The sequence below is a fragment of the Vulpes vulpes genome, chromosome 2, assembly GCF_048418805.1.
Source record: "Vulpes vulpes isolate BD-2025 chromosome 2, VulVul3, whole genome shotgun sequence".
Lineage (NCBI taxonomy): Eukaryota > Metazoa > Chordata > Mammalia > Carnivora > Canidae > Vulpes > Vulpes vulpes.
Window position 1 is genome coordinate 149007916 of NC_132781.1, and position 20133 is coordinate 149028048.

General features: G+C 57.7%; 2 protein-coding genes across 35 annotated transcripts in view; one reads left to right on the forward strand and one right to left on the reverse strand.

Annotated features, from left to right (window-relative positions):
* Positions 1-470: 470 nt before the first annotated feature.
* On the reverse strand, positions 471-5962 carry LOC112931766 (uncharacterized). Its single transcript, XM_072745285.1, has 2 exons — positions 5143-5962; positions 471-1292 (listed from the first exon to the last, which is right to left on the reverse strand). Exons 1-2 carry the CDS (start codon positions 5960-5962, stop codon positions 1159-1161), a joined length of 954 nt encoding a protein of 317 aa, XP_072601386.1. The 3' UTR covers positions 471-1158.
* ADGRB2 (adhesion G protein-coupled receptor B2) overlaps positions 5593-20133 on the forward strand; it is a 35999-nt gene continuing 21458 nt past the window's right edge. For 31 of the 34 annotated variants that reach the window (XM_026014498.2, XM_026014501.2, XM_026014499.2 and 28 more), the window contains exons 1-2: positions 5593-5815; positions 12625-13441. In XM_026014498.2, the coding sequence (XP_025870283.1) occupies positions 12640-13441 (802 nt within the window). In that variant the 5' untranslated portion in view covers positions 5593-5815; positions 12625-12639. Of the gene's footprint in view, positions 5816-5884; positions 6029-12624; positions 13442-20133 lie in introns of those variants that run through there. The other 3 variants (XM_026014508.2, XM_026014509.2, XM_026014510.2) reach the window with 1 other exon arrangement.

Here is a 20133-nt window from a genome sequence, read left to right on the forward strand (position 1 = left end):
ACAAGAAAGGCTAAAAAGGAAGAGGGCTTCCAAATGAGGAGAGGAAGTGCTATAGAGAAGACGATTTGGACTCAGTTTCTCTGCAGGGATCACACACTCACAGTGTCCCGGTCACTCGGGTGGCTTCCTTCACAGCAGATGAGACCTCCTCTCTCCCTGGGTGGGAGGGAGAGAGCGCTGGAAGGCCTCAAGGGCAGAGCCCCATTCTGAATCATGTCCATGTCCCCAGAGCCTGGAACAGCTCTGCAGCCCTTAGTAAGTCTCAAGATGGGGCCACATTCCTGCAGAGGACACCTCCCTGGGTCTGGCCCTATGGGAGGCCTTCAGCTTTATTATCTTTTGTGACTCACATCAGCTCTGCTAGGTTGGGATCATTATTTCCATTCTACAGAAGAGAAAACTGAGGCTTGAAGAGTATACATGACCTGTCCAAGGTCACACAACCAGTGAGAGATAGAGGGAGATGTCCCTTCTAGTTCATCACATGGGAAACTGTGAAGCACGGCTTTATTGGACAAACGTGGATCAAGAATCACAGACTGGAAGCTCTGTGGGGGCAGGGTCTTCACTTGCTCTTTGGCCATTCATTCCCTTGACAAATACCTATCACATACCTGGCATAATGCTTTGTGCCAGGAGATCCAACTGTGACTGGATGCACAAGATCTCTGCCTTCCCAGGACTCATCGTCCAGCAGGGGGAACGGATGACACGTGTGTAAATATACAACATATTTTCAAGTAATGATACTGTGATGGAAACGCAAGGCCATGGTTTGGAGTGACTAGGGATGGGTGGGTAGGGCTGCTTTAGAAGTGTAATCTGGGGAGGTCTTCTAGAAGAGGTGATGTTGGCGCTGAGTCCTTCCTGGTGAGCTGGGGCAAGTGCTGGGGGAAGAAGGATTTGGACTTTTTCAAGAAGACTTGTGTTACTCCAATATTGTGAGGGGGTGGGGTGAAGATGGGGCAGTGGAAATGGCTCTGGAGAGGCTGGTAAGGGCCAGATTCTGCAGGGCTAGGAAGTTCCTGGTGCTAAGTGCAGCAGGAAGCCACTAGAGGGTTTAAGAAGAGGGTCTCTGATTCGCATGTTAAAGAGATGGCTCAGTGGGCTCCAGGAGAATGGATTGGGTCAGGGAGGCAGAAGGGGGATCATGGAGATTCAAGATAGGAGGTCCCGGCACCAGATGATGGTGGCTTGGACTCCCACGTTGGCAGTGGGCACGTGAAGAATAGATGTAGGATATTCTAGGAGGTAGAAGCAACAGAATTTGATGATGGCCTGGATCCCAGCACCTAGAACACAGTAAACACTCAATAAATATTAGTTGAGGGGATCCCTGGGTGGCGCAGAGGTTTAGTCCCTGCCTTTGGCTCAGGGCGTGATCCCGGGCTTGCGGGATCGAGTCCCACATCGGGCTCCCTGAATGGAGCCTGCTTCTCTCTCTGCCTCTCTGTGTCTCTCATGAATAAATAAATAAATAAATCTTATATATATATATATATATATATATATATATATATATATATATTAGTTGAATGGGTAAGTGAAGGCACCCTCTAGGTGGCAGGATCTTGCGTACACCCTCTGGAGTAAGGTGCGTGTGAGGATCACCTAGACCCTAAAGGTCTTCTCTGCCCTCTGCCCCAGGGGCCTGAGAACGCAGGCACTGCTCAGAGGGCTGCATACAAACCAGGCCCTAACCTTCTGGGAGGATTTGGCTAGAGAACAAGGAATCTTCCCTCCTCTCCTTGATCTACAGCACCAAGAAAATGACAAACACCCAGCCTAGGCTGCCCCAGGCTCCTAATCCATTTGGCATCTACAGCAGGATGGATGAAGTTAGACATGCAGGACTTCCCACAGGCAGGGAGGGCCAGTCCACCTCTTCCAGGATACCTCTCCAGGATCCCTGACATCCAGAGCAGTAAGGTGTTTGTCACACGAGCTCTGGGACAGACCCTGATAGAAGACTGCCATGTGGATTTGAGTGTCTCTGGGGACATGTTATGAGCTCCTGATAGGTATCTGGGGTGGGGCTGGGGGATTAAAAGGGGACCTTGGTATTCAGAGCTTTGGGTTGCCATGGGTACCTACTTGGCTGAGTGTCTTTGGAGGGTAGGGGCTGAGGGAGGGACACTCCTAGGTCCCACCGGCTGGAAGGAAACCTGACCAGGCTCTGGGCCAAATAAATCATTGGGAAGAGAAGAACATTTTCTCATCTGTTTAAAGGGCAATGAAGCATAGCAGTGGCTGGCCCAGTGGGAGGCAGGGCTGAGGCCAGGCGGGTGAGGCCAGGGTTGTGCCCCTGGTAGACCCACTATCCTGCCCTGAACTGCCCCACTGAGGGCTGTGCTGCCTCCGGAATGGACCACTGGTGGTTGTTATTGTTAACCAAAATACGAATTAATTGGTAATAAAGCAATTATTTAAAAAGGTCCCTTTCAGGAATGTAGCTCTTGCTAATCCACATCCACATCCCTCATCTCCTTGGAGCCCTGGTGAGATCATTTATACCATTTCACAGGTAAGGAAATAGAGGCCCAGGAAGCCGGAGGGATTTTCTCAAGGTCACCTAGGGATACAGTGTGAGAGCATGGTAAAGAGCCTGATTTCTAGTTGCCCTTGTGGCATTGGTCCCCAACGTCCCATCAGAGGTTCCAGACAGAGCTCCAAGTGGGACTAAAGGGCTGGGATCAATCGTCCTTTACCCAGTCTTTGTATTTCAGGGGGAGGGGTGGGTGGGAGGTATCCCTTCCTTCCGCCTAAACCCTCTGTGCTCAAGCTCTGACCAGGGCTCCTTCCCTTGCCCTCAGCTCCCTAGAGGCCCCTCCTGGGGCTTAGACTTGTTCTTCCCACCCCCGCCTGGGCTGTCAGAGAAGTAATTTCTCTTCAACCAGCTGGATTTGAATATGGAAACGATTTGTAATTACTCCAAGTCCTCCCGGGCGGCATTATCACCAGAGTGAGTCTGGAAGGGCAGGGGCTCTTGGGAAAGGAGGTGGGGAAGCCCTGATGCGAGGAGGCACCTCCGGGAGAGCCTTCCCGAGGTTGGCCCTAATCGAGCCTGCTCCCGCATAACCCCGGGGAGGTCTGTGCTCTCCACCCTGCTCCTGCAGCCCTTGCTGCCTTGCTGAACTGCCACCCTGCCCTGTGAGTCCCCAGGTAGGCAGTACCATCCTTGTCAGTCCCTCACTCTCTCTGACCACCTGTATTCCCCAGAGCTATATTTCCCTGTACTTTTGTGGCTGAAAGAATGAGGTTGAGAAGCCAGAGGGCTACCAAGGAACACAGAAACAGACAGAATGCTGCTGTCTCTCCAGAGCCAGCCCCTCCCATTATCCCTGCACCCAGCTGGATCCTGGGGGAAACGGGAGGGCCTCAGGGATCCAGCTGCATTACTACATCTGCGAGGGACCTGCCTGGGTTTCTCTGGGCTCTGGGTCTCTAGTATGGTAATTTAATGAATATTCATAAAGAGGGAGGCAGGCTCCCTATGGGATTGGAATGGGCTGGAGCTCTGGAGTATAGGGTCCTGGAAGCTTCTGAGTGAGGACCTGTCCTTATATCCTTGAGTGCACCTCCTGTCCTGACCACTCTCCCCACCTTTGTCCACCTCCTTAAGGCCTGAACTCCAGCAACCCCCACTGCCCTTTGCATTGCCCAAGTAAGGAGGCTTAGGATCTTCCACTGCTGTTGGGGTGGCTCTTGACACCCTCTATAGATGGCAAGGCCTGTCTTGGCTTTCACAGTCGCAGCTGAGCCTCCAAACTCAGACACCTAGGGTGTGTTTGAGAGTGCCCAGCAAGAACCCAGGAGCCCTGCCTGCCAGTACTAGGCGTAAAGCACAGGCCTTCTTGGGCTCCCGCTGGGAAAGGAAAGGTGCCAGCCCTCCTCCCTGCCTCATACAGCCTCATAAATTCCCTTAAGGTGACGGGCGAGATTCCTTCATCGCCCCTTATTACCTCCTTCCATTAAAGTCGATAATCTCTCACAATCATTCACAACAAATGTCACCAAGACTGCTGGAGCAGAGGGGAGACAGAGGGAGTGAACAGGGGGCTTTTCTACGTCTTCCTGGTACTGTCCCTGGGGGGATGTGAAGCCTTTTCATTCTGCCCTAGTCTCCAGGGTGACCCAACTCAAGGAGCTTCAGTGGAGAGGTGGGATTGGGATTGGGTGGACTGGGGACTTCCTTGCTTCCCAGGCTCAGCCCCCTCTTGGCCAGAGAACCTTCAAAAAGTAGGGTTCCTGAAACCATCCCAACCTTCACTGCAAAGCTGCCCCCTGCTGGCTCTTCCTCTGACCAGAACCATCTGATTAACCTACTTGTCTTTGGCTGAAGTGGTGTGTCCCTGGTCTGCCCACCTTCCCGGTGGCAACATGCCCAGGCCACAAAACCACCGGACCAGGGCCCTGAGCCATAGGCATCTCCCTGGGAACCACCTTCACCATGTGGGCTCTGGCCCCACCCAACCGCACAGTGCCAGGCTGGGGAGGGGGCAGGTCCTTACATTCCGGCTGCTTCTACGCAAACAGATGCAACATGGGGGCGCCCCTGGCACAGGAAAAGGCACTTGTGGGAATAGATAGGCACTCAGGAAAACATGTAACACACTGCACACGTGTAGCATCCCCGTGCCTAGGGACATGCAACATTGCAGTTTACAGTAGAGTATGCATCAAACATACCACACTGCAGTGTACATATGTGGCTCTACAAACAACTGACCCACAGCACTCAGCACATATGTGGCACTTGTAAGCTTGCACACACATAGCGTGTCTACCCACAGGAACAGCCAACAGACATTCAGGACCTGAGCACATGTTAACACATCGTGTCTGTATGTAGCAATTGCATGCACAGAGCCAGGCAACATTGCAGTGCACCCATAGGGCACCTGTGTGCATAAGCATATGCAAAGTTCAGCGCACGGGAGTGGCACCCGCATGCACAGGGATATGCAATTTGCAGTGCATACGGGGGAGGGTGGGGCAAGTGTTTCAGCCCTCCCCCCCCCCGCGGGGGCGCCCGGAGACCCTGGCTGGGCGGGCAGCCTCCGGCCTGGGGTATCGCTGAAGGGGCGTCGCGGATCGCCGCATCCTGCGGCCCAGGAGGCCGCGGGCGGGGCGGGGGCTTACCCGGGGCTTCTCCCGCGCCGGCGCCTGGGGGCCCAGGGCGGGGAGGAGGAGGGTGCGCTTGGCTCGGCTGGCGCTGCTCCCCCTTTAACAGGAGGCGGCGCGCGTCGCCCCCGCCCCCCGCCCCCCGCCCCTTCTCCCGCGGCTCCTCGCGCCCGGCCTGGCGCGCGCCCCCTCCCGGGCCCAGCCCGCGCAGGCGCCGCGTCCCACCTCGGCCGTCACTCGGCCCCGCGCGCGCTGCGGGCAGCGGCCGGAGCGGCCGGAGGAACCGGGGTTGGCGGCGGCGGCGGCGGCGGCGGCAGTGGTGGCGGCGGCGCTCGGAGACCGAGGATGCGGCGCCGGCTTTTGGAGCCTGGGGCTGCGGCCGCCGCCCGCGAATAGGAGGCGGCGCGCGGCGCGGGCGGTGCTCGGGGCGGGGGAGCGGGGAGCGGGGGGGCGGCGCGGCGAGGAGGCGGCGGCAGGAGCCCGCGCCCGGCCCGGCGCCCGCCCGCCCCGCGCTGCTCCGCGGCGCCTTTTCTGCACCCGCCGCTCCGCGGAGCGGGAGCCTCGGCCCCTCGGCGCCGCTGCCGCGAGCCCCCCGCGCCCGGCCAGGCCCCCGCCTTAGGGATGGCAAACTTGCGCCCCGTGGCTGCCTCCGCCAGCGCCGGCCCCCGCTCCTGCTGCTGACGGCGCCCAGGTGAGTGCTCGGTCCCAGACCTCGACCCGGCCCCGCACCGAGCCCTCCCGGCGCGGTCCCGAGTTTCCGCACCGGCCCGGACTCGGGGCGCTCCCCCAGCCCGTCTCTGTTGAATCCTCCCTCTCCCGAACTGAGTTCTTTCAGCATCTACCCACTCCCCTCCCATCTCTTTGGGAACTTCCAAGCCTGGGGCCGAGGCCCCTTTCATCGGTGGTGAGTCCCTTGATCATCCACTTCCCTTTCCCCATTTCTGCTAAAGCCCTCCCCCACAATCCTGACCCAGACCTTACCCCCATTACTGTCTCGAGTCTCTTCCTATCTTAGCCTGGATCCTGGCAGTGCGCCCCCCACCTTGATTAGAGCCCCTTTCTCCAACCTGCAGCTCGACTGTGCCTTCCCCCTGTATCCCCCCTCCTCGTCTGGATGCCGGACCCTGCTCCTCCCCTCCACTTCATCTGCCTGGAGTCCTTCCTGTCCCCATCCACGTCTGCCCCTAGTTCCTGCCTTTCCCCGCGCCAGTACCGCGACCATGCTTCCCTTCTTATTTCTGTCCCGATGCATCCTCCCCCATATCTGCCTGGAGTCTCTCTATCCCTCGCGAATCTCTGCTGCAAGTCTCCTCCCCCTCAGCCTGGACTTGGGGCCGTGTCCCCCGGGTCGGCTTCGAGCCCCCTCCTCTTGGGCCAGGATCTCCACCGGCCCTGCATCCCTGGCTCCCGTGTCCATCTTTGGTCGGAGTCTGTCCATCCCCCATCCTTCTCTTCCCACCCCTGGGGCATAGAGCCGGGCACCAAACGCACCCTCCCGCAGCCCCGGGGGCTGGCATGAAGGGCGGGGGCGGGGGGGGTTGTAGGTTGTGAAGTTGGAGGCCACTCCCGCAGTCAGCTCGGTCCGAGGGAAGTCCTCTGCGCCGCGGCCGGTGCAGAGCGGGCGAAGGGTCTGGTGCCCGCGGGGGGAGGGGCTCCCGGGCCGGAGATACTGCCCGCCTGCCCGCCTTGCCAGCTGCCGGCCGGGCCCCTGGGCGTCCTCTGGCGCCCCCTGCCCGCAGCTCTGGACCCGCCGCCCCTTTTCCTCCCGCGGGTAACCCCGGGTTTCCGCAGCCAGAGCAGCAGCAGCGGCTGCGGGACTGGCGCTGGGAAGTCCCTGGGGAAGAGGAGGCTGGCGGGCGAGGCCGGGTGCCCCCTCGTGCTAGCCGTGGGGGAACAGTCCCGGTTGTCGGGCCATATGCTCTGGGGGTAGGGTAGGGTGGGGTGGGGTGGGGTGGGGTGGGGTGGGGTGGGGTGGAGGGCTCATCCCAGCAGTTATTCGGGAGCCCTTTGAGCTATCAGGGATAGACCAACAGGACTAGTCCCTGGATTTGAGGTGGCCTGGATGGGCTTGTTTGGGCTTGGGCAAGTGTCCTCAGGGAGCCTCTGTCTACCCTATGGCAGTTTCCACTAGGTGGGGTATGGGGGCAAAGGTGGGCTCATCTGGTCTGGGCATGGCTTAGGCGATGGGGGAGTCCACCTGGCCCTGGGACAGCAGGCACCTGGGGAGTGCCCCCCTTTTGCTGCCATAGGGGTCAGTGTGGACTCTGTACAGGGTGTGCCCTGATGGCGGTGGTGGTGAGGCTTGAGGGAAAGTCTTCCCTGGACTGAGATGGGCAGAGTTTCCCCCTCTTCTTCCTCTTCTGACTCCCCTCCCCCATCACTCTTCAGAAAGGCATAGGTCTAGCCTGGGGTGGGTGTATGTGGTAGGCATTTCTGTAACCCAAAGTGAGGTCCCAGCTGGTCTCTGCCCTCTTCTCTCCCTCTCAACACCCAGGTAATGGAGCTGAGTAAGTAGTGGCTTCTCGTTAGATGAGCTGGGTTCAAAAGCTGTGTGACCTGGCAGGCTACATAACCTTTCTGAGCCTCAGTTGGCCCTCTCTAAAATGGGTCAGGATAAAATGCCTCATATAGTTGCTGGGAGAATGAAATTAGATTGTTAGGTGTTTGGCACCTAGTAACGCTCAACAGCGTTGAGCGATTGGTTTATTGGGTTTATTGGGCTGTTTGTCTTCAAGGCCAAGGTCAGGCCCCTCTCCCAGCTATTCCTATTCCCAAAGAAGTACAGAATGGGTTTTAGTGACTTCAACCTAACCCCCCAGGATAATAAAGCCAGACAACACCTTCAGCAACCAGAGTAGGTCCAGGGAGCCTGTGATTGTCAGCCTCTCCCCTCCCTCACCCTTCCTTCCTCATCCACCTGGACTGCTCTGGGATCAGCTCTGGCCAGAGGGGCATCAGTGAAAACCAGGCCAAGGTCTCTGAGGTCCTGGTTCAAGTATAAATGCTGGGCAGGTAAGATCAATGCAGGGAAGAAACCCAAGTCAAGGTGCCCAAAGGTAGGCTTGCCTGAAAGAGGGGCCCGAGGTAGGAAATCAGCCACAGAGGAGCACATGGTGCACAGAGGAACCTCTTACCTCTCCCCAGGAGGTCAGACGCCATCAGGAACTTTCCAGGACAGTTAGTGCTCCAGGTCAGAGTTAGGGGGCGCCCCCGCCTAAGGGCCCCAAGAGTTTGAAGAAACCTGGCTCTGCCGGGATTGGCTTGGTGAAGGGTGGGTAAGGGGGAGAGAGAGGGCTCGAATGGGTGGCGTTCTGCTGCTGGAAGTCCTCTGGGCAGGGTGGCAGGGCCTGGGTCCCACCGGGGAGTGGCAGCCTCCCAGCCTCCAGTCTGCCGGGCAGCCCTGACATTGGGGAACAAAAGCTTTCGGTTCCTGTAGCAACGGCTCCAGCTGCTGCAAAGTTCCGGGGAGGCGGGCGGAGGGCGGCTGAGTCACCGCCCCCTCCCCCGCCGCCCTCGCGGCCCCGCCCCCGCCCCCCCAAGTCTCCCTCCTCGTGGTGGGGGTGGGGGGCTTCCCCGGGCCGGAAGACCCCTGAGCTGGAAGAGGAGCGGCCCTCTCTGCCAGGTGGAGAAGGCGGGGCCGCCCTGGGGGCGGGGAGCCCCCTGCCTCGGTCCTGCCCACGAGCTCCAGTAGCTGGATGGAGGTGTGCACCCTCCTGGGGACCAGAGCTCCGGGAGAGGGGTCCTTGGGGACCGGGCCACCCGGCCAGTAAATGGGCAGGGGACCCGAAGGCCCTGGGTGGGGGGTCCCCGCCCGCGTGTCGGCCCGGGCTGGGCCCCGCAGCGAGCGCCGGGGAGGCGGAGGGTGAGTGACGGGCGGGCGAATTGGAGCTGCCAGGTGGATAAACGCGACCGACGTGCGCACCGCCGCGCCCCCTCCCCCACCGCCGCCCCTCCCCCGCCCGCGGCCCGGGCTCCCCGCGCTCCGCCACCCGCGCCGCTGCTCCCAGCCGGCGGGGTGCAAGGGGCTCGATCCCCGGGATCCCGGAGACCCAGCCCGAGCCCTGAGGTGCCCCCTCCGTTCCCCCGTCTTGTCCCTGCCAGCTGCTGCAAAAGCCTCCGATTCCCTCCTCAGTGCAGGAGGGGAGTCCGGAGCCCGCCAGGCCTGCAGGGTCTGGGAGGAACGGGGTCTCCGTGTGCTTGGGCATAGGGTGGGATTCTCAGGTCTGCTAGTGGGTGTGGGAGTCGGGGGGATCTCTGAGACTGGGATTATGCCAACCCGCAGCTCACCCATCTCAGCCCATTGAAGTCCTGAGGGAGGAGGCCTTTAGATTATCCTCTCCATTAACCTCGCGACCCAGGAAGTTCTTCCTCAGAGCTGAGCTCCATACCTATCCTCTCCAGCTCTGGTGCATGTTTGTGAGCTTTACTGGGCTTGGAGGTGGCAGAGGCATTTCCAGGGTTCAGCCCAAAGGACCTTCCCAGAGATAGCAGTGGACCTCAGCGGGAAATCGGGAGAGTTTGTGAGGTTCTGGGAAGGAGGGGAAGGGACCATGTGCGTGCTCTGCTCTGCCTGCACCAGGCTTGGTGCGGCGAACTCACTGGGAGGCTGAATGAAAAGATAGGAGCAGTCCTGAGAGCAGGGATCATGGTCTCTATTCCACAGCCCGGAAGCCTGAGGCTCAGGGAGGGTGATCATGGCTAATAACCACCTGGGCTGCCTGTGAGGTTAGGATCCTTCCAGGCCCCCCTCCCAGGAGAGTCTCTCTCTGACTTAGCTTGGAATCGAGCTTTTTGCCTTATTTTGTGGATGGGGGAATGACATATATATATATATATATATATATATAAAAGCCCCCCCCCCCCCCCCGGAGGTCTTATGTCCCAGCAGGAACCACCAGGGTCATACATACCCAGGGTGAAATTCCCGAATTGGTGTGAAGGGAGTGTCTGAAGGAGATTGAGTGCTGGAGGGGGCTTGGGCAGGATTTAGAGGTGGCTCTAAAGAGGTACAGAAGCCAGGCTGTGGCTCTGGGAATCTGGACTTAGTGCTTCTTGGTGGGTCGGGGCTACGGAGGAGGGAGCAGCTGAGGCCCAGGAGGTGGGGTTGGGAGGGGTGTTCTGAGCTCCCAGCTTCAGGAGCACACAAAGGAAGGAACAGTAAGTCAGATCCTGCCTGACACTTAGCTGTCATATGCTAAGTCTCAAAGAACCTGTGTGTGTTCACACGAGAGTACATTTGCATCTCTGCATGTGTACAAGTGTCTGGCTGGCTCTTTACACTTTGTCCATGTGAGAGCCTAAACCCTTGTGTGCATGTGAATTCACACATCTGTGGTTTCACTCATCTATGTGTGTGTTTGTATATGTGTATCTGTTCACATATAGAATGCCGGTGACACCTGTCTTTGCATGTGTCTATGCATATGTGCTTTTGTGTGCATGCCTGCACAGCACAGTGATGTTCAAGCCTCTGTGTGTATGTAGATTCCCGACCCTGCTCTAAGTGGGGGAGGCAAGACCAGTTATAATGAGCCCCCACCTCCCCTCTGCTGAGCTGCAGCTATGGCCTGAATTTTGCAGCCTGCTTAAAAATAATTGGGGGCAGCGGGGGGATTGGATGTCACTCATCATCAGCTACTGGCTTCCCTGGTGCCGCAGCAGGCTGGGCGGGTTGAACAGTTTGGGACAGGCATGATATGGAGCAGGGAAGGCCAGGGGTCTTGTGTCCTGTTTTTCAGTTCTGGTGGGAGCAAGGGAGACAAAGCCTGTTCTGACTTCTGCTGAATAACTCCAGATAGGTCTCAGAGGATGGTGGGGTGGCTCCTTCCCAGTCAATGAACCTGCCTGGAGCTTGTCCCCCCCCCAACCCCCCTTACCACTATGGCTGGGGAGGGGCAAGTGTGGGATCTGGGGCAGTGAGGAGTTCCATGGAAGCTGTACAGGGATTGGAATTCTGGGGTTCTAATTCCTGCCCTCCCACCCCAACCCAACCCCTCCAGCCACTGTTGAGGCTCCTGAAAAGCCAAGGGGAAATCTGTGCCTGGGGAGCCTCTGGGTCTTGGGAAAATCCAGCCACACCTGTGAATTATCCTCTCTGTGATTCAGTTCCCAGAGCTAATGGCTTGTCCATCTGTCCTGAAGCCTGGGCAAGGGAAGGGGACAGAGCAAGAGGCTATTGGTGGGTAAGAGGGAACTCCAGGCTGAGGCCTCAGGTCCCGGGTTCCAGTCCCAGCTGGACTACTCTTGTGTGATCTTGAGCAGGTCGCCTCCCCTTTCGGAGCCTCATCTTTTCTCCTCTAATGTGGAGCAGCCAGGCTCTAGGGGCCCATTCAGTGCTGTGAGCTGTGCTGTCGCCACGGAGGAGGGAGGCAGTGTGGATCACCTCGGGGGCAGGGCTGGAAGCAGGTGCCAGGCTCTGCTCTCTGGGCAGCTAGGGTGGGCAGTGTCTCTGTCCTGGCCTGGTGGGTGGGAGGGCAGCTTTTGTCCCCTTGGGCCTGACCGTTCTGTGTGGCTGTCAGGGTATGGCTAAGGTCCTCGCTGTTGCCCACACCCGGAGTACATTCACACCTGCTGGGAGTTCGGCTTTAGGGCAGCACTTTGCAGGGAGGGAGACATCAGTGAACTCTGGGCTCCGCTCCTAGGAGCTTAAAGACTCCTGAGATGAGTGAGCTAGCCCTGGGGAGAGAGCCGGGGATAGAGGTGGTGACTGGGGCTAGGGACTTTCGGGCAAGGGCTGTGAGCTGGGGGATGGCTTGGTGGCCTCACTACGGGTAGCAGGCTGCAAGCCAGGCCTTGGATGGTAACCCTGTGGCAGGAAGGGAAGAGGGATTAAGGGCAATACTGCACCCATTTTGCAGATGCCTCCCACTCCCATTTCCACAGCCGTGATACACATGACGTTCATACTTGCGACGCCCTCCAGGGGCATGGATCAGGTTGTGCGCAGTCCCTGGCACACCGGTGGTAACTCCTCCCCTTTCTCACCCACTCAGTAAAGCAAGTGAGTGAGAATGACATTGTTCTGGGAATAACCTTGAATTGCTCTGATTTATAAAAAAGCAAATCGTTGTCAAACATTGCTCCTTTGGCAATTACTGCTGGATTATGCGTGACATGCCTCACAGCTGATCACGATACACTACGACTTAGGGCAAAGGTTCTGGAGCATTCAAGCTGGGTGGCGGGGATGAGGCTAGATCCACGTGTCAGGCCGGGTGCCTGTGGCTGGTGGGACCCACTGAGGAATCAGAGGGTGACAGGCATGACAGCTGATGTTTCTCACGGGCTCACAGAGTCAGGCTCTCTTCTGTGCCTTCATCTTACAGGTGAGGTGACTGAGGCTCCGAGCAGTCGAGTCCCTTATTTGTCTAAGATCACACAGGTGGGCGTGGGGGACTTCAGAGTCTTAACCACGAGGCCCACTCCCTGCAGCAAGCAACAGGAGACTTAGAGCCCGTGCTCACAGTGCCCGGGACTGCTGACCACCGTCTCTCTCCGCAGGGCAAGGGACATAGGATGACCCCAGCCTGTCCCCTCTTACTATCTGTGATTCTGTCCCTGCGCCTGGCCGCCGCCTTCGACCCTGCCCCCAGCGCCTGCTCCGCCCTGGCCTCGGGCGTGCTCTACGGGGCCTTTTCACTGCAGGACCTCTTTCCCACCATCGCCTCAGGCTGCTCCTGGACCCTGGAGAACCCTGACCCCACCAAGTACTCCCTCTACCTGCGCTTCAACCGCCAGGAGCAGGTGTGCACTCACTTCGCCCCCCGTCTGCTGCCCCTGGACCACTACCTGGTCAACTTCACCTGCCTCCGGCCTAGCCCAGAGGAGGCGGGGGCCCAGGCCGAGGCAGAGGCGGGGCGGCCAGAGGAGGAGGAGGAGGCGGCAGCGGCGGGGCTGGAACTGTGCGGCGGCTCGGGCCCCTTCACCTTCCTGCACTTCGACAAGAACTTCGTGCAGCTGTGCCTGTCGGCAGAGCCCTCAGAGGCCCCGCGCCTGCTGGCCCCGGCCGCCCTGGCCTTCCGCTTCGTCGAGGTCTTGCTCATCAACAACAACAACTCCAGCCAGTTCACCTGTGGCGTGCTCTGCCGCTGGAGCGAAGAGTGCGGCCGCGCTGCCGGCAGGGCCTGTGGCTTCGCCCAGCCGGGCTGCAGCTGCCCCGGGGAGGCGGGGGCTGGTCCCGCCACCACCACGCCTCCAGGCCCTCCTGCTGCCCACACTCTGTCCAATGCCCTGGTGCCTGGGGGCCCGGCCCCACCTGCTGAGGCCGATTTGCATTCAGGGAGCAGCAATGACCTGTTTACGACTGAGATGAGATATGGTGAGTCTGGGCAGGGCCCTGGTGGGGTGGGTGTGTCCAGGGGGCTCTGAGGGTGCACAAGAGTCTTGGCAGATCCTCAGGCCATTCGTATGGTCCTTTGCCCCCATCCCCTCCATCTCCAGCTCTGTCCCGATGTTGGGGTCCCTGAAGTGGATCTGGGTTAGACCTTCCTCTTGAGGGGTTTGTAGTCTTGGTGGGGTAGTGGGGGACAGAGACCAGACAGTGCAGTGTGGCAAACCCAGGGAGAGGACTCCCCACCTTGGGCAATCAAGGAAGACTTCCTGAAGGAAGCAATACAGGAGCCTAGATCTGAAGGACAAGTGGAAGCCAGCCAAGCCAAAGAAGTGATGAGGGCATTCCAGGCAGAGGGAGCAGTGCAAACAAAGGCCCCAAGCTGGGAGTGACTGTGGCAGGTTTTGGCACTGCAAGTTGACAAGTTTGCCTGGAGGCTGGAGAGTAGACAGGGAGCAGGGATGTGTTCCTGTCCACATGGGTCAGTGATTTTTGGCAGTGGCCCCAGGGTCAGGGCAGAGGGAGGTGCAGAAGAATGTGCCTGGGTGAAGAGGCCCGGGCTTCGAGACTGCCTTGGAGGGCTGGGCTGGCTCTGCTCCCAGCATCCCCTGTCTCCCCCTCTGGGCCCCTGTCTTCTGGGACCGAAGCTGCCAGCTGCTAGAGCTTCCTGCTGACTGGGCAAAAGCTCCGCGAGCCCTTGAGTCCTGCCTGCTCTTGCTCCCACCCCAGCTCCCTCACCACAGCCACCCTCTGCCTACCCTCCTTCTTGCAGCCCCTCATCTGGATCCTGTGTGTGGGCTGGTGACTGGCCAGGGGGCTTGGCAGGGAGTGGGCTGGGAGGGAGGCAGATCCAGGATACAGTCCCCAGCTCTGCTACTAAAAGGGAGTTCCCTTCCCTCTCTGGGCCTCAGTTTCTTTATTTGTGGTAACAGGTGTTGGCCTACCATCATGAGGATGTCATGCAGGGATGGAAGTCGCAAGAGGCATCTAGATCTGCCTGAGAGTATTTACAGGGAGGCAAGGGGTCTTGTGTGAGGACCGCTAGGAGTATTGGAGTATGACCTTTCCCCACCCCTGCTTTGGAGGCCAGAGCCCTCGAGTTGGGCACTGCCTTTGACCGTTCCCTTGAGCGGATCCCATTTTGTTGGCATCAGTTTCTTCATCTGTAAAATGGGGAGATATCTCTGAATCAATTAGAGGGGCTACTTGTCATGACAGTGGCATCTCCCAATGCAGTGGGGGAGGGGAGGAGCTCCTCAGCCTCCCCCAGGAGACACCTGGCACCATGCCTATCCATGGCAAGTGCCCAGTGGCCTTGCTCTAGCCTCTCCACCTGGCAGTTTGGCCTTTAACATTGGTCGATGAAGCCGTCGGAGTGACAGCCAGGCCGTGGGCAGGTTACGGGCCCTGGAGGCTGGCCTGGGATTTAGTGCCTGCAGGAAGAAATTGAATTTCACTTCTTTGTCGAACATCGGCGGAGAGCGCCAGGCGTATATCAGGAGGTTTATTGGCTCTTCCTGCCTGGCGGCCACTGCCTATCACTCTATGGGGGCCTCCCCCATTGTGCTCAGCAGAGGGCAGGCTCTTTTGTCTGGCTTTCCCTGTGGTCCATCGGCCCAGTGGTCCGCAGTGGACGAAGGAAGGCTCTGCCCTCATGGGCGGGCACCATCTGGGCAGGCTGCCATGTGGAGCACAGAGCCAGGAGCAGCCAGCTGGGCTTGGTGGAAGCCGGAAGCAGGAGTTGATTGGTAGTCAGGGTGTCTTTGGGGGTCAGAGAGGGCTGGTGATGGGAAGGCCACCAGGGTCCCCATCATCATCACAGCCTCTGCAGGGGCCCCTGGGACTGAGGATGGGTGGAGATTGGATGCTGACTGTGCCTGGGCATGAGGCCTGGTATCATCTCTGAGCAGGGAGCCCCAGGCTCCCAGCTGTTCCACGCCTGACCTCTGCTCATGCCCCTTGTCCTGCTTGGCGTGTTTTCAGGCTGCTCCATGGGGTTGCCTGCAGGGAGGGCCCTCGTGGGGCATTGCAGGGGGTGATATGGCATCAGTCAGCCTAAGTGGGCTTGCACAGCACACTGGTGCCCAGACTTCCTTCCTCTCCCCTGGCAGGCATGGCACTTTTCCTCTCTGCCATCTCTTCCCTTCTGCCCAATCTCTTAGGGGCAAGAGACAATGGACATATGGCTCAGTCTTTTGTATGTGGCAAGGGGCATCTGAGGGCCAGGGCATCATCAGGGCTCAGGGCACTTTGTGCCTGGTGGCAGCACCACCCCCCTCCCCACTGGGCCGGCTGGACACATGTACCAGCTACAGGAGAACTAGTTCACACATGGAAATGCCAGATTGAGAATAAGATCGGTGGAGAAGGGGAAGAGTAAGCCCCTCGTGCCAGCCCCCCTCTGCCAGGTGGCACAGCAGGGGAGCGATGCTTCCCTTCTCTGGGATGCCCTGAGTAGGATGAATGGCAAGGCCAGGTGGAGCGGGGCTGGGTCGATACTGGAAGAGCCATGAGGCCGGGAGCTGCTGGGCAGTGCCGGAGCGGAGTGCCTGGGCCTGCCTCAGAGCCGAGTGCATTTGACAAGAGGGTACAGGCGCCTGTTAATTTCACGCAAACTGCCTTTGATAGATCTCTTGTTATTTTTGGTGAGTTGAGCCATAAATTTGTGCCATCTTGCTGCCGCAATCTGTTAAGTGGGGAGAGAGGAAGAAAGAGAAGGCAGGCAGGAAGGAGCTCAGCGGATGCTGGCCGAGGCCGGGGCAGGAAACGGGTGGAAGAGGTAGTGGCTGCCACCCTGTAGTTCCTGCCCACTGACCCTCCAGTCCCGATGAGGCACTGGCCAGGAGGGATGGCTGTGCAGAGTGACACCCGGGGGAGGTGGCTTTCGCTCTGGCAAGCCTCCCCTTCCTCTCCCACACCGCCCAGCCTCCTCAGAGACACGGTCCCATCCTTGGCTGGTTGCCGCTAACCCACCTCCCCATCCTCCAGGCTCCATTCCTGAGGCAAGAGTTCAGATCCCCACTCTGCCGCTGCGGCTGTGTGACTTGGACTGGGGGCTGCCCCACGAGGACCTCACTTCCCTGATCCAGCCCCCATACTCCCCTTAGTGGCCCAGACTCTTGAGCCTGGCATTCTGGCCCCATCCCAGACCCAGCCACACCCGCTATTCAACCTTCCCTCTGATTCTGTCCTGCCCTTGACTGGGGCTACTCACTGGCCCCCGAACCCCTGCCTTTGCTTGGGCTGTCCCTCTCACCTGGAATGCCCTTTGCCCTTAGTTATCCAGAACTTCCCATTCTTCTGAGTGCTGCTCAAACCCTATTTTCTTCTAGGAAACTAGTACTACCTTCCCAACCTAGTCCTCGATTGGTCTCTCTCCTCCCAGCACTCAGGCCCTGCTGTCCTCTTTTCACCAGCCTTGTCTGCTGGAAGTGCAGCCTTACCTGCTTGCAGGGGGGCGGGGGGTGCTCAGACATTGGGGAGGCCAGGCTTCTCTCAGGGCGGGAGCGGGAGGGTGATACATTTCCTAGAAGGTCCTTCCAGCCCAGATCCGGGCTGCTGGAGCTCTGTGTGCTCCATCACAGGATGGGGAGTTGGGCCCAGATTCCTGAGACATCTCAGCAGGACGGAGTCCCAGGCCACCCCTCACACACATCTTCATGTCTATTGGAGTGGAGTTTGTGCCAGGCCTTGGGTCGGCTCTGGGTAAATGAACTCCAAGGTGAACTAGACACACCTTCTGCCCTCTGATGGGTGAGGGTGACCACTAGTGAACAGTGGTCAAGGCCACAGGCCAATGTCGCCCAGTCCTGGGTTCAGTTCCCAACCCCACCACTGACTAGCTGTGTGACTATGGGAAAGTTCCTTCACCTCTACTTTATCACCTGTAAAATGGGGCTGCTAGAGCTATTCATAGAGTAATAGGAAGATTAAGCAAGAGAATATGGGTCATTGCTTAGCACAGTGCCTGGCAGGTGGTAAATCCCTAATAAATTGTTGCATGTTGTTATAATTTTAATGCAGTGGGCATGATGTGTCAGATGTCGAGGGAGGAGGAAGAGGAGGGGATTTTAACATGAAGGGGTGGGGAGGCAATCTAAAGAAGGTGATTCTGAGTTGGGTTTTGAGGATTAAATAAGAATTCATTAGCCCATGAAATTTTTTTTTAATTGAACCGCTTCTGAAATTTGATATATTTGGAAGAAATTTCATATCATAAATGGAAAAAGAGTATCCGTTATTTGAAATAGAAAATAACAGGAGAGACAACCATAGTGAAAACAAAACTACATTAGTAGATTCTAGCTAGATGCTCATCTCTCCTCTCAGTTTGTTAGAGAAATGAGCACGTGCTGGGGATGTGTTAAGGCTCAGACGGTACAGAGACTTTATCTTGCATGCATTTGGAAGGATTAAAAAAAGTAGAGCAACCATATAATTTATCATCTAAATGGGGACATTTTTGAGGTTTTAAAGCAGGGGAAGGGGTCCTATTAATTACATCAGGGCAGGCACAAGACTACCCCAGGCAGATTGGCAGGAAGTCGTCCTGATTAAGAGAGACTTGGAAGGGGGAACTGCCTTAGTCCATGATCCAGGGTTGTTTAATGGCACGTTTGTGAGCCACCCCAAATCATTTCTTACCACTTACTTTGGGAAACCCCGCAGGAGGAAGCAGCCCATGCAAGGACATGGAAGTGTGAGCATGTGAGTGAGTACAGGGAGATCTAGTAGACTGGTGTTACTGGGCAGTAGCCTTGGTGGTGGGAGATGGGGCCAAGGCTCTGACTGCCATCCCCAGACACTGGGACCCTGCCCCATTGGCCAAAGGACTTAAGGCAGCAAGAGGTTGGGTGTGGAGGAGGCCCGATGAGTCAGATGTGATCCTGCTGTCCAGGAGCTCCTGGCCGCGTGGGGGAGGTGACAGGGACCCAGCTTGCTCTGTTGAGAGGCTGGGCAGATAGGCCAGCAGCTTGGGGGAGGACGTCATTGGAGGGGAACTGGCATTCTGGCTGGGCACCTGGTCCCCTAGGGATACCCTGTTGCATTGGACTGGAGATAGAGCTCAGGAGGTTCAAAGCCATCTCCCTGTGCCCCTGCCCCCTGGCGTTCTGATACACTGCTAGGGGTGGGAAGCCATGGAGGCGCATGACAGAGCCATGTTTTAAGGGGATCTGTTGGTGCCTACTCAGGGCTCCAGGGCCAGCCTCAGGGAGGATGTAGAGAGCCCTGGGAGGGATGACTGCTTTGTAAATCGCACTGCTCTCCCCGTGGAAGTGATGATTATCGTGGTTATTTTTAACACATTCATGACAAAGGAGGCCGAGGGGGCTGCACTTTGTGGCGTTTGGGGGCAGGGTCTACAAAGCGTGGCATAGCAGGTTTCTGCAGTCCTGTTTATTTTTTTTATTTTTTATTTTTTAAATATTTGATTTATTTATTCATGAGCGAAACAGAGAGAGAGAGAGAGAGGCAGAGACACAGGCAGAGGGAGCAGCAGGCTCCATGCAGGGAGCCTGAAGTGGGACTTGATCCCCCGTCTCCAAGATCACACCCTGGGGCTGCAGGCGGCGTTAAGCTGCTGCACCACCGGGGCTGCCCTGCAGTCCTGTTTAGATGGCAGAGGGCCTGTGCCCACCCTGCCTGCCAGTGCCAGGGGGGAACCAGAGTGGCCCCTGTGTGATTGGGGTAGAGGAACCCTCAGGGATATCTGGTCCATGTCTGCTGAATGCCTGTCTTCTGTCTAGATGCTCAGAGCTAGGCCCTCTGTACAAGAGAGGATTGAGATCCTCACACAGTGCCCACAAGAGGGACGAGCCCAGGATACTCATAGCTGCAGAGGGAGGCAGCCTAGGGTCTCAGCCACAGAAGAGACCAGTATAGCCAAACTCCTGGCTAGTCAGCCTAGGAAGGCTTCCTGGAGGAGGCAGCATTTAACATGTAGAAGGTTGGCAGATTGAGGTGGAGGAGGGGCATTCCAAGGGAGAGGAAGCACCAATGGCAGAGAGGAAAGTGTGTTGATAACAAGAAGGAGGTGGCACTCCCTTTGTATGGAGAGCGTATCATATTCAGGCGGTCCATATCTTGTTTCACTTCATTCTAAACCTGTGGTAGGATGTATCATTTTTATTTTCAGTTGAAGATTTTTAAGCTCAGAGAGGTTGGGCAGCTTGCCCAGGGGCACACAGCAAGACTGTGGCAGAATTGGGAATCACATCTGCATATGCCTGGCCCTTAAATCTCTGTCCCTCCCGCTGGCCCACATGACCTTGCAGTGTGCTTAGCTGCCTGGTGGACTGGAAACAGGACTGGAGAGATCAATAGGGGCCCGTGCATGCCAGGCTCAGAGGTTTGCATGGGTAGCAGTGGGGAGCCACTGAAAGTTCCTTAGCAGGGGAGTGTGTGTGGCTTCAGCTGGGCTCCCAGAGGATCATGCTGGAGGCTACAGAAGAGAATCAGGCTCATGGGTGGGGAGTGAGGAGTGGGTGTGCAAAGGAACAATTAGATGGTGGTGTGAAAACAGAATAACACTAGCAAGCGTGTGGAGCTTTGGGGGGGATAAAATGACTGCAGGTCCCGTGGGAATTAAGAAAGATGTCTCTGAGGAGGTCTAAGTTGGACTGTGTTTTGTTAGAGCCCATGCAGTTCAGTGGAGCGAGTGTGGCCTCTGGAGGAGTCTG